At 39.3% G+C, this 14285-nt stretch overlaps 1 protein-coding gene across 9 annotated transcripts in view; it reads right to left on the reverse strand.

Annotated features, from left to right (window-relative positions):
* Positions 1-13055, reverse strand: part of LDB2 (LIM domain binding 2) — a 226778-nt gene extending 213723 nt beyond the window's left edge. For all 9 annotated transcript variants that reach the window (XM_009279113.1, XM_009279112.2, XM_009279110.2 and 6 more), the window contains exon 1: positions 12791-13055. In XM_009279113.1, the coding sequence (XP_009277388.1) occupies positions 12791-12922 (132 nt within the window). In that variant the 5' untranslated portion in view covers positions 12923-13055. The remainder of the gene's footprint in view (positions 1-12790) is intronic.
* Positions 13056-14285: the final 1230 nt, after the last annotated feature.

The raw sequence follows: 14285 nt of genomic DNA on the forward strand, positions 1-14285 counted from the left end.
AACACCAAAACCGTTTTAGTATTGCTTAAGGTAGCCCAGTTTCTTTCAAAATTACAATTTAAACAGCGCCTTTCCCTCAGAACCAGAATAAAATATTTGTAACTACCTCATTTATTTGTAAGCAACTACAGGTAACGTCTGTTAAAAAGCAAAATCCATTAGATACTGGGTAGTTTTGGTACTGTAAGTAGTCTCCAAAAGGCAACAGATGTGGGGACGGGGGAGGGGGGAGTTGATTTTGTCTTTTTAATATTCAAAGTGGGTCTGTTCTCACTGGCTAATTAAATCAGTAGAGTGCAAACAATAAAAGAAAAAATAAGTGTTGCCTTTCTTCCCTTTCTTCTCTGGTTCATCTCTACTTATTTATTACAAGAACTTATTTATTACAAGACTTTACAATATTCCCTCCCCAAATCCTCATGAAATAAGGTACATATTCCACAGCACCAGTTCCCATCAAGAAGAATATGCTTTTCCTGTGGAATTTAAGATAAGATAGTCTTTCCACTGTTAAGAGAAAATGGACTCGGAATGAGCTCCTTTGATTGATGTGAAACTACTGAAGAGTCACACTCACACTAAAAAAAGTAATAGATTTAATAACAATATCAGATGTACAAATCAACCGGCAGAATGCTGCCCTAAAATACATTTGTACTTTCTTGGCAAAGCCAGTAGGTTTGCACGGGTGTGCTGAATTATTTGAGAAATAACGAAATGTGTTAATAACATTAAACAGTCATCTTCCAAGAACCTACAGTATTATGGCATTTTCTAGTCAGATAATTCTTTGTAGTGCATAAATACATGTAGTATCAATTAAAACATTTTTATTTGTGAAATCAAAATCAGTGTGGTATAGTCAGATTTGGTTTTGAAAGTATTTTAAATACTACTATCTACTTTTAGCCTTTAGTTAGTTACGATACATAGCACAGTATTAAAAACAAGCGGCAGATACAGACCAGAACTCCACTGTGCTAGCACTGTTCAAGAACAGAGAAGGTGGTGCCTGCCCCAAGAATCTTATAATAAATATAATGGTACACATCATGAAGACAGGGTTGTGTATGAGCATCAGTAGCCACCTAACTTTAAGAGCATAAAGCTCAGCAAAGGATCAAAATACCTATGCACGAAATAAGGTAGATGGCATGCCCTGAGCCCTGTGCTGCTACTGCTTCCCACACCAGCAAGTTAAATGCAAGTTTGGGCATGTACATCTACGTATTATGTTTAAGTGACAGCTCTGTGGACGTACCCGAAGATAAGGGACAATAGAGGGATGCAGACCCCTTGCATCCTAAGTGAGTGTATTCAGCCATAAGTTGGTATTTGGCAACAGAAGGCAACCATTTCAGCCCAGTTGTTGCCAAGTTTTTGAAAGCGTCAGAGCCAAGGAAAGTGTTACGGGACATAATGCATGAATTTACAGGAAACTCCTCTCAAATGCTTAGGATCGTCATGGAAAAAAACATGGATGTGCTTGTTTGAGGACGTAACAAGTGACAATCAAGAGACTAGTGTCAGGTACTGTGAGGTCCTCAGCCTTCACAGATGCAGAGTTCCTTCTCAGCTCCATGCATTATTGGCCCAATTTTAGCTTTATTGAGAATTTCTCAGCAAAATACAGCTTCATTGTTGTTCATGATTTATCCACAGCTGAAACACTGACCTATTTAACGCCAAATTCAGGGGTTTACAGAGTTGCATGCCTATTGCCAAATGCTTACTATATCTTAGTTACTTTTAACTCTGCTACTGTTTTAACATACTCGGCACCAAGAAGTACTTTATTCCCTTCAAGCGTTCTTTTGGTTAACCAAATTAATGGTTGCAAACAAATAAAATATTTACTCTGTACTGCAGCCAAAACAGAGTTTCTTTATGTAATCTGAATGATGAGCAAACACCAGAGCACTGGAGATAATAGGAGCAGGCCAGATTTAGAGAAATGATGCCCCATCTTATGACACTTCACAGTAAAATACATAATATAAGGACCCCGAACAGAAATTAGCCCACTACCGCTTAATTTAACTGTATCTCAAAAACATAAAGTAACCCAGCAAAGAGATTTCTGTTGATAGTCGTATGAGAGGGCGTTTATCAACACCCGTTAACCTCTGTTTTTTACCTGTTAGTTTTCTAAAAGATGCTTGTGTTGCTTCATAAGCCACAAGGTGTCACAGTGGCTCAACTGGTAGGATTTTTGTCAGTCTAGACACGCAGGTTGTGGCTTCAGGTTACATACCAGTGCTAACACCGCTCTGTACGAGGAAGTCTGTGCTACACTGCGTATTTAGAAGTACAGCCCTTTGGATGAAACAATCAGTCAAGGTGTAACTCGGTTGCTTCAGGATGCTCTTGATGTGGGTGTTAAATAATCTTACAGCACCATCAGAGAAGAGATGTACTTGGTGCACTGGCATCTTGACTGATCTTTTTACTTTGCATTATTAACCCTGACAGAGTGTTAAGAGGTACTGAAAAGAGATGAGCTAATAATTCACATCAAATAATAAATTTTATGAATTCCACTTCGTTCTACTCAGAGTTGCTAGGAATTAATAACAATTTATTTGAAGGCATTAATTATTCAAATTTAAGACACATTTTTGCTCGTCTTTTATAACAAGCAATGTGCTGTAAGCATGTAATATTCTGCTAAGACTATATGCTGTGATTGGTCGTATATTGTGTGTTACTGTTTTGCATCCTTGACTGGATGAGCACAGATGGAGCTAGAGCTTAAAATGCCACGAGGCTTTGAATTTTTTCACCAATTCTTTCTTACTGCATTTTTCTAAAGTAACTGCATGGTAAGCAGTGTCCTGTCCCATGAAAAAAATACGCAAGTACATCATATTTACTGACCTGTAATTTTCCCATTGCCACCAGTCATTGCCATTAATTTGCTTTACATTCATACACCAGTCAGTCCTCACTGCAAAGCAATCAGAGATTCTTTCCTGGTGTATTTTATTGCTAAGTATCGTGGTTCTATCTGGGAGGTTTTGGAAACTCAAAACAGGAAACACTGCCTCTCAGCTCAGCCCGTATAAAATAAGCAACTTCATTCCAGAATGCTTAACAAATTGCATTCTGCAATTATTTGTAAGAATAAAACTCCATTGATCAAACATTCACAGAAATGCATAAAGAGCACGAGCATAGCCAAAACAAATTCACTGTTAAACTCAAGTGAATAGTCATGGAAATTTTGCGTGTAGTATTTGTTGCACTCAGGTAATGAACCTTTACCCAGTGTGTTGGCTTTTCATGTCCCATTATTCATGCCAACACATTCATTAAAATGGGCCTATGCTTTTTAACATAATCAGCAATGTGCATAGGTGTGGCCTTCAAAGAGTTATTACCATAGTTTACAGGCATGCTGTTCGTAAATACAAGCAGAACTCCAGTCAGTGCAAAATGCCAAGCTTCCCACAAAACATATGGTAATTTTTGCTCTGTAAAATGGATAGATGCGCTATATAATGCATAATTGCAGCACATTATATCTGAACTTCTAATTGCTTAAAATGATACTTCAAATCACATCAACAACATTATTACCTAATTACCCTAAGGGTTAACTGATACTCCAGTGATTAAGTCTAGGTAGAAGTGATAGCACTATTGTATTGCCTTCATCCACTACAGCAAGTAGTATGGTTGCAAATGCACATATAGAATCTATATCCTGTCAATGTTTTTAACATCTTGGTATGGTGTAGAAGAAAGGTGGAGAAATGCTGACCGAGTACCAAAAGGAAGGAGGGTCCCTCCTGCAAGATGCTTAACAACTTCAACAAGAAGAATTTTCATATGCTCTAAAGGAATTATTTTACAGCAGTTCTTTTCCTTTCTAGTCACAATGACATTATTGTGATGTGAAATGGAGTAACATGGAAACATTTTTGGTGCTCAAAGTGGATACAAGAATTATGGAAGACGGTGACACTGATCTGAAAAGGCAAGTTACTATCAGAATATGGGGGACGGAGTAAAACAGACAGTTGTAGGCCTTCTTCCACCGCTGCATAACCCATGCGTGAGACTTTTGTACACTGCATGAAGAAAACGTAGCATTCTAGGTACGAGGCATTTCATATTCCCTTTTTCTAACTGTAAAATACTATCCTGGTTGCAAACCTAGCGGCAAAGCAGGTTTCATGCCTGCCTTGCCAATCGCACCCTGGAGGATCTCTAGTCCGTAGAAGAGGAGATGCTTAGGAACGCTGGTGCTGCTGACTGCCTTCCTGAGGGATGGAGTATGGTGAGGATGCCTCAGCTTAAACAATAATAAAACTAAAAAGTTTCACTCTATTTACTTTTTTGTTTTCTGAGCATTTTCCTCTCTCCATGTGACTACTGTATTTAAAGATTCAGAATACTTCTTTTTGTGTAATGTGGTCATTAATATTTCAGAAATCTCTTTGTAACCTGCTCTAGGACAGATGGCAACTCTTTCTCTGATACAATCTTCTGCTAATGGCTGAGGCAAAACTACACAACTGGAACAAGAATCAAAGTAAGGTACATGAAATACTTTAAATGTGCAATGTACTGGAAGTCATAATTTGCTCAATTTACTACTTTAGAAAATAACCTAATAAAAAATGTAGTTAGAAAAAACAAATGTTTGAAAGTCCAGAAGAAAAGTAAAAATAGTCCACTGCGCAGGCAATGTAAGACAGCACATAATAATACTCAAACAGGGACAGTTGTTTTTTCCAGGTATTTAATTTTTGAAGAATAAGCACAGTGGATCTACAATTAGGTCTATTCTTGGGTCTGCCTTAATCAGGGGTTTCCAAATATGATCACTTTTATATAAATATAATGTTTCATTTGCCCTCTGAATGCAACAGAAAATGTCATCCAACTAGCCTGTGCAATTCTTGTGGGTCATGAAGCTAGCAGTTGTGTAAAATGGATGGGATCTGGACAGATGTTAAATCTGCTGTACGTGAGTGATCTGATGGCAAAACTATACACAGAGATTAGATTTCCCCCTTCCCTTTTTAAACACACACACAAATGGTACCAACAGATTTGAATGATTCTGCTCAGCTAACTAGGCTTGGCAAGCTGACTCTGTGGCTTAGAATCAGGAAAGATGGGTATCAGCAGGTATTGCAGATCACGTGTGATAGATATTACAGCGATGTTCTAACGTATTAGTTGCTTGGAAGGATGAAAAGAACTAACTGTTTAGTTTGCAGGTAACCAGGCAGTAGATTTTAAGTACGTTTAGAAACTTATGTAAAGTTATGGCTTTACTGTGTCAGTTCTGAGTTTGCGACTCTGCCCTGGCCAAGTACCTGGATGTGAATATTGACAACAGAAAGACCTTAGGGAGAAGTTCTAGTTTGATACTTATATTTTGGCTGTAATTATCAGAGTTATTCATAAAGAAGAAGTCTGCTATGCTCAAGTCTCATGCTTCAAGTCTGTATGATGCAGACGGGAACACCACCCTGACCAGGAGCTTCATCATAAGTATGTCATCTTGACAATGGTGTATAAACAGCAAGGTGGTGCCAAGGCAACCTAAGTCTCATGGAAAGGACAGCCTGCTCCTGTAAAATTCATGGCCTTTGCAAAGACTCTACACTATCAACACTCTTGAGTCCTGAAGAGGCCATAGGCTTAGAAAGCCACCAAGTCCTAGTTCATGTTTAGTCCTGCAAAGGTCTCATTTTTCCAGGTCTGTGATTTTTCACTAGCCCCATAAGGCATGAAAGTGCCAGAGCTGTCTCCAGAAGCATAGCTGTTCCCATACTGAAGTTTATGGTCTGCAGGTGGTTCTAGTTGATCCCCAGTTACCTCAGGAGTACCAAGGGTACTATTCGGCTTAGATCAGTAACTTACAGGCTTTAGTTTAGAAGGGCATGGCTGTCCACCACAATGCAATAGAAATGGAACAGCATTCTGACCATAAAGTGCTTTCTCTCTGAAATTCTAACAGTAACCAAACACAGAAAGAATGTACTGGGGAAAAGAAAGACACAAGCCTAGGGAAAAGATTTCAGGCGGGGGTTTGGGGAGGTTTCTTTCACTACTATTTTTGCCTAATAAGTAAGACCATTGAGACCTGGCCAACAGGCCCTGCCCTACCACAGTCTTTTTTGGAGACTAATCATCAGCCACTTTGGGGCAACCTTGTCCCCGCCAGGATCACCCCTCTGAGGCTTCAAGTGGCCCAGAAACAACTTTTGGAAAGGAGCACCCAGCAAAACTGAGGACATATGCTGGCCTGTTTACACAGTACAGTGCAGGAAAGAAAGCTCTTCTTGGGGAGGAAGCAACCGAACAAAGTATCGGCACGGTTGGAATGCCTGTTTACAGCAGATATGCAACTTTTGGCAAAAAGATACAAAAAAATACCATTTGAAGTGAGGAGTCCAGCTAAAAATATTGCAATGAGTTTAGCAATCTACCCATACCCTTTTTCTGTAAACAAAGAAAGTATATATACAAAAAACAAATGTTGTTTTGTTTTTTTTTTAATCTGATCTTGCAATCCTACTGCAGGCAAAACTCCAGCTTAAATAAGAGCACAGGACTGGACCCTTGTTATGATCTCTATTTTGTTCCTTCTCACCATCCAGAGGCTTCTATTTTTGAGACTGGGTCTGCATAGTAAATCTTGTTTACATCAGGGAAAGACCGAGTTTAAGTTTTTTTAAGTGGATTTATGGTTTAAAGAGTAAAGAATGAAAAAGAGAAAAGGAAGGGTTGAAAAGGTTTCTTTATAGAAAATGATCTAGTAAGCATCAGAGTGATTTGCAGAGGAGATCCATTTTTATATTTTCACACTGACTGTCTCTCCCCCCTCACCAGCCCCTGCCCCCAAAAGCTCCCTGTTCCTTACGTGTACAGTTTACATTCTATATTATAACTTTAGGGGAAAAAAAAGCAGCAAGACATCCCTGATTGTAAGCTAAGGATCAACATGGAAAGGAAGCAGAGTCTTTTTTTGCTCCCCCAGCCTCATAAGAATTGTTAGTTTGTAACAATTTTAATTGAAAACAGCTGCAACTGAAATTTTTAAAAGGGATGTAAAAACTATATGAAATAAAAGACAATCAGCAAAAAGAGCCTTGAATCCATTCTGAAGTCAGTGTCTGCCTGAAGGAGTTCAAGGGTTTTCTTTTAAAACTGACCTTTTAGTTTCAGCAAAGCATGGTTTATAAGTACTCTTTTAAAATACTTTACTCATGTTCCTCCAATTGCTAAGTATTAGTATGTGGGTGAAAGAATATTTCCTCAAAAATACTTTGAGACATAAGTTTATGTGTTTTCCCCTCAACAAAACAAACTCATTGGACAAACTCAGACTTATGTACACAATATGAGAGATCTGTTTGCGATACTAAGTTGCTATGTGAACAAATGTGATGTCACAACATAGATTTTTATGACTAATCTATTAAAAATGCATCAGGAAGAAGAAAAGATTATTTCATCAGATAGCAATGTGAGGAAGTAAAATAAGAGACTTCCATTAAACTGTAGAAATTTTGTTTTGCTTTGATTTGCTTTAAATATTTGGTTGAATATGAATGCCTGTGTAAGCTTCCAGTTCATTTAGTCGCTTTTAAATAATCATAACATCCTCCTTTATTTTCCTTTTAATTTTCTTTACATTTTCTTCCATCATGAAATCTCTACTTTTGTTAAATTCACTGTACAGTTTAATAGGAGTTTAATATGATTTGATTAAGCTGATTGTCTTTAAAACAAATATGCTTCTAATCAAGTTCTCTAGTCACCCTTAAAACACTGCTCTCTTAGCCAGAAGGAAAGCTGTGTTTTGCACATAATGGTGATGTAAAGCATAACCTCTTGTAGTGACAGAGAGAGATACAGGTGAATTTAATATATTGTGATATGTAATTATAAGTACTTTTAAAATACTTTACTCATGTTCCTCCATTGCTAAGTATTAGTATGTGGGTGAAAGAATATTTCCTCAAAAATACTTTGAGACATAAGTTTATGTGTTTTCCCCTCAACAAAACAAACTCATTGGACAAACTCAGACTTATGTACACAATATGAGAGATCTGTTTGCGATACTAAGTTGCTATGTGAACAAATGTGATGTCACAACATAGATTTTTATGACTAATCTATTAAAAATGCATCAGGAAGAAGAAAAGATTATTTCATCAGATAGCAATGTGAGGAAGTAAAATAAGAGACTTCCATTAAACTGTAGAAATTTTGTTTTGCTTTGATTTGCTTTAAATATTTGGTTGAATATGAATGCCTGTGTAAGCTTCCAGTTCATTTAGTCGCTTTTAAATAATCATAACATCCTCCTTTATTTTCCTTTTAATTTTCTTTACATTTTCTTCCATCATGAAATCTCTACTTTTGTTAAATTCACTGTACAGTTTAATAGGAGTTTAATATGATTTGATTAAGCTGATTGTCTTTAAAACAAATATGCTTCTAATCAAGTTCTCTAGTCACCCTTAAAACACTGCTCTCTTAGCCAGAAGGAAAGCTGTGTTTTGCACATAATGGTGATGTAAAGCATAACCTCTTGTAGTGACAGAGAGAGATACAGGTGAATTTAATATATTGTGATATGTAAAAGTTCCAACAATATAGGGGACTAAATAAACAAGTGAAAGGCTTGATACATTTCTTTGATTATTGGCAATAAAGCAACGCCTCAAACTTTAAACTGTCAGCAACTTTAAGTGATCTATCCACAGCGCACTGTAATGTTACTGAAAAATAATTATACACAAGATATAATCACCTTTTGTTTTCTTTTAAGTGTGAGCAATTTCAAATGATTAAAAATTAGAACAGAAAAGGATTTACAACATCAAAGAAGAGAAGAGGCTTTTTTTTAAACATCGAGTTTTATGAAAAACGGACAAAATATTTAAGCTAATTTACCTATGTTGTGTATTGCTACCTAGAACTTTAGAAACTGCTGATTATGCCACAACAGGATTGCTTTCCTGAAATGTTAAACTAACACAGATATAAAAATATTAAGATAAACTGAGTTTGAGTGAATGGTAATGAAATCCCTAAACCCACACACAGAGCAAGGAAACAGATGCATTTTGGTTAACCAGAAAGTTAATCAACTATGATAGAAGTAAATAAGATTTATCTTTATATCTGCCAGAGATTATTAAACATTTAAATATTCATTTTACTTCTTTAAATCAGGATTGTTGATGCATTACAAAATGGCACTAGATGCTCCCAAAGTATTATTAAGAAAGCACGTATTATTTTCCATTTAGAAAAAAGTATTACCATATTAGATTTCTTTGAACAACTTTTAAGGAAGGTAAGGTGTTCCTGTACACTAGTTAGTAACTCGGACTCCCTAATTTACTTTAGATCACGTAAGAATTAGCTAGGTGGTGGACTTTTGCCAGTACTTACATCATAAAACCACCCCCTGCCTGGGTGTGATTGGAATTCTTCGCCTAAGACTGACCCTGAATTTAAAAAGGCAGTTGTAGGTTCTGCCTGAGGAGACCATAAAGTTTTAAGAAGTTTGGAGAGCAAAAGTTTGCACATCTAGCACAGGCTAGAGTTGCTAATTCTTTACTTTCATGACTACCATTTCTTCCTAAAGAAAACAAGAACAAAGATAGCCATGCTGCATCTAAATGACCTTTATTTATCACTCTGTACTTTGCTTAATACACTAAGCACATCCTTCACACCAACTATTATTCCCTACCATCCAATGCTGACACAAACCAGAGCGGAAGCAGTGGATTTCTCAGGGAGGGTCTCCAAGCGCAGAGCCACTTTGAGGACACTTCCACCTCCCTCAACATACCGTAGACCCTGCTGCTGGGCGAGCAGGATTAGAAATGGCATTTACCAGTGAATTCCCTAATGGTGTCTCTACCAGCCCATTGCTTTTTTTGAATCATTTCTCGTCTACCTGCAAGCTCTGGAGAGCAGCTACAGGAATTCACTACAAAGGTGGGCTCTACAGATGGAGAGGAGAAAACAGATAGACATGACATAAAGATACTCCTTTCATAGGTCCTCCATCCATCCTCTGTACAACTTAATCAAATTACGTACATTTTGCTCTGCCTTGGAACTTCCACCACTGCAAGGGACAGCAGAGAATCTGATTCTAAAGGATTATTAAGAACATTTTTATTTTGTAGGAAAACAGGAAAATCCCAAAGGCTTTCCAAGGATATATTTGGGATAAGAGCTGTAGGTTCCCATTTCCTAACACATCCTCACTTGCCACTGGCTCTCTCCAGAAGTTGGGTCCAAGTGGAATCTGCCAGCTTGCTACCCCCAGTCTTTTGGAGAGTTTCTTTGTAATTCCTCTCCCCTTAAGCTGCTTTGCTTGTGCTCACCTACCCCCTGGGGCTCACAGAGTACAAGCAGCCTCCTTCAGAGACCAGTGCCTACATTATTCCAAAGACTGCCTGAAGAGAAACGTTCATGCAGTAAGCCTCTATCACCCACAGCACAAGCACATTCCTCCCATGACATACAGGGCTCCATCAGTCTGGATTCAAAACATTCAGAGCTAGTTATACATGCTCCAGAAGCCTTCAGCTACCAATCCCAAACATGCTTGGAAGTGCGTAAAATTAATGTGAAACTTCCACTCCCAACCTGCCTCAGAAGCCAGCATGATTCTTTACAGGCTGTCCACACCTAGTCACTGTAAGTGTCCCAGGAAACTAGTTTGTTTTTTTTTTTCCCCATTAGGGAAGGTGTTTTAATTGGAGGATGAATGAGATGAGCTGAAGCTAGCTAGAAAATACATTTCAACAAACAACAGTGCTTACAGCACAGAGCTCAGAAATTAAAAAACAGAGAACCAGAATGTAAACACTGAACAATCACAAGGCAAAAGTATTTTTACTCTGAGCAAATAAAAGAAATGCTGGAGCATAAGGCCTTCATTAACTAAGCACTGTCTGTCAAAGTAAAATGCTGCTGAAACCTATGGCAGTACTAGCAAGGAAGAGTAGGTTACCGCTTTTTGCCCACAACAATCCATGTGAACGTGCCCAGCAAAAACTGCAATTAAATGCGCTGAAGTCTAACTCAGCTCACCTCAGCAACGCAGGAGGGGGAAGTTGTTTCACAAGTCCCTCAAAAACTTTTCTACTGTAACATTTGTAAAGGAGCTGCAACCCGAAACTGGTCAATTATTAAAAGTATCACTAAAATAATATGTAAAAAGGCTAAATTAGCACTGACAGCTTTTCAGAACAGCTTGTATATAAAACCCTGAAAGAATCACTTAACAATACATTTTTCTTCTTTTCACTTGAAAAAGTCTAGAAATTATTACATTAATATGTACAGGAATGTAAGGATCAGAGTTGCAAGACGCTGACAAATAAACAGTAGCAAATAAACCCTCCAACCCCCCTCATTCTATCTAAAGGGCAGTGACCCTCCGTGACCAACAACTTGGGGCAAAACTGACAAACAGTTGCCATGATTTTGGGAGCAATGAGCTGCTTGGAGTTTTTAGCCAGCACAAAGTGTATTTACCAATTACACAGCAATGTTTTAAGACTAGCAGTGATAACAGTGTTAGAAAAGCAGTTACCCCGTAGCGGTTACCCAATCAGAAAGCAGGTCACATCTCGTTAGCTGTATCATATACATTAAACGTCACAGATTCTCCATGGCTTAGCTGACAATTCAGGCATGTGTGTTTTATTTTATGATAACCTCATGTTCTCTTAAAGAATTACAATACAACAAACAGATCAATCTGACATCCTTTACCATGCTTCATGGCATGAATTTGGCAGATATTTGCCTTCGTATAAAGCCATTCACTATAAAAGATTAATACTTTTTAAAAGTGTTTTCAGGGCACCACTAGTAAACTACTATGAAAAATTGCAGCACCAAGAATGTTTGCTGCACAAACACAGACACATGGGCAGAAATGCAGCCTGATTCAGTCCACACAGTTTTCACTTCAACAGACTAAAAAGTGTGCTTTATTTAACCACGTAAATAACAAGATGCAGCCTCCACTATTTTTTGTCTTTAAGTGACAAAAGTATTTCCCCTTCCCATTCAGCATACTCTTTGTGGTGGCTGATCTGGGTGTAGAAGCCAGGGTGTATAAACCACTAACAGATTATACAAAGCATAGCCAACGGTGAATGTAGTTTACATTAATTGGGTACTTTTGACAGCTATATGATAAAGTCATGAACCGATCATCTCTCTCGCTAAAAGCAACTGCATTCTAAATGTAAACATGAATTTCTCTTGTCGGTCATCCTGAACATGTGTTCTTTAAGTGCAGCCTAGGAATAAGTTTTTAAAACTCCGCTCCTGTTTTCTGTTACCATTCATTTTTAATTTTAACGACTTTACAAAACAAAACCAGAGAAAGGTTCGTCTCTCCCCCTTAACCTGCAACATTTCTGAATTAGTTTTGTGCAAAAGCTCGAGCGATACCTTGCAATATTATAGCTATAAAATGCCAGCAGGACAGATCCTGAGCAAACAACACACTAAGGCAAAGAAATTCCCTGAGACCAGCGTTATAATCAATCCTGAAGTGCTGTACTGTAATTTCAAGATTTCAGCCTAAGCTGGTATCTCCTCAAAGAGTTGCTCTGCGTGGAAACATAATGAGGGATTACCCAATTAAACTACTAAATTAATTAGGGTTCGTGCCTGCATATACTGTACTGTCTAGTGGGACGCTTCAGCTGGAATTCGGGCTGAAACCTACCACGGTCCATGCACAGGAAAACAAGGCTGAGGGACTTACCTCCGTCCGCGACTGCAGCCTCTTGTTCATTTCATATATTCGGTACTCTGGTTGCACCATGTATGGTGTGTGTCTCCTATAAAATGGGCCAAAAGGAGAAGAATAGAAAGGGTCATGTGGTGTGCTGGACATCTTGCCTGCTTGCAGAGATTCAAGCTACACAGAGTATCATCAACATCCATACAGAGCACATGGGCTGTGTGTTCTTCACAGTACAAAGTAGCAGCGCGCACACACACACACATCCAGGCTGCACGCACTGGCTGGGAACTGCTGTGGGAGCCCTCTATAGCAGGAGACGGGGGGGGGAGAGGGAGCGGGAGCGCACAGGCTCCGGAGAGAGAGAGAGAGGCTGGATAGCTTCAGGCACCACCGCTCGTTTTTAAAGCAGCAGTTTCTGGAGGGGTCATTTCCTGTCCACGCTGTAGACTAGTTCAAAAATATAATTTTCCTCTCCGCCTGACAGAGGTCTAAGGTTTGGGTTTAATTTTTCCCAGCCAGGACCCCTCAGGAACCTGGCAGCAAGGCTTGTTAGCATATAGGTGGTTTAAAAGCTGCCTGAGCCAATCACCCTCTGCGAGGAGCACGCTTGGGTAATGTCAGAAATGTGATTACTACAAAATACATAAACACAGGCCACGACAATCCCCGCCGCTTGCAGCTGGTGATTCACCCGCTCCGAGACGGTTCCCTTCAGCGCAGCTCTGCCCGCTCAAAGTGGTTGTGCTGGGCTACCCAGGCTTCGGCAGCCCTCGCCACCCCGGCGGCGCCTTTGGGGGGGCCGCACCTCACATCAACAGTTTGGGGGGACGAGAGGGAGGGCGGCCCCGCTGCCGCACCGGAGGCGGGATGGCCGGGGAGCCTGCACAAAGAAATAACCTCCGTACACCACACTTCACACAATGGAGAGCAGTGAAATGCTAATAACAAACCTCCCGGAAAAATGTAAAAACACTGAGAGCCGGGTGGCAGAACGAGACCCCCAAATAACTCCTGGCAGTCCCGTTCCGCGGGGGTTAGAAATAAACAAATGGATCATTTTAAAAGCAGCTGTCCGGCTTAAAGGTGGCGGCAGCTAGGTAGGAGACTGGTCTCTATTTTCAGGATCGTTCTTGTGCTCAAATCCAGTAGCGGTTAGAGTACATTGCAAATGAAAGATATCCAAAACTGAGGCGGGGGGGAGTAGGATCCGAGGGGGGAGGGGGAGGGCAAAAGGGAGGTAATCACCCTTTGGAGGTGAAGGATGAACTTTATCTGTTGAATCATACTTGCAGGAAAGTGCTGGGAGCGGATACCACGTGAACAAAAAGTCCTCAAAATATAGAGGAAACAACATAGGCTCATCCGCTACATGGGAAAGTGCGAGGTTTAAGAAGGGACCCTTCAAATTACCTGTACCAAAAAGCCCTTGACGCACAGACTGTGTCTTTATACACAGCTGTAAAGTATCGGGCATTATTTACAGTGCTGAATAAATGTAAAAACAACAATAAAC

The sequence above is a fragment of the Aptenodytes forsteri genome, unplaced genomic scaffold (genome assembly GCF_000699145.1).
Source record: "Aptenodytes forsteri isolate BGI_AS27 unplaced genomic scaffold, ASM69914v1 Scaffold242, whole genome shotgun sequence".
Classification (NCBI taxonomy): Eukaryota; Metazoa; Chordata; class Aves; order Sphenisciformes; family Spheniscidae; genus Aptenodytes; species Aptenodytes forsteri.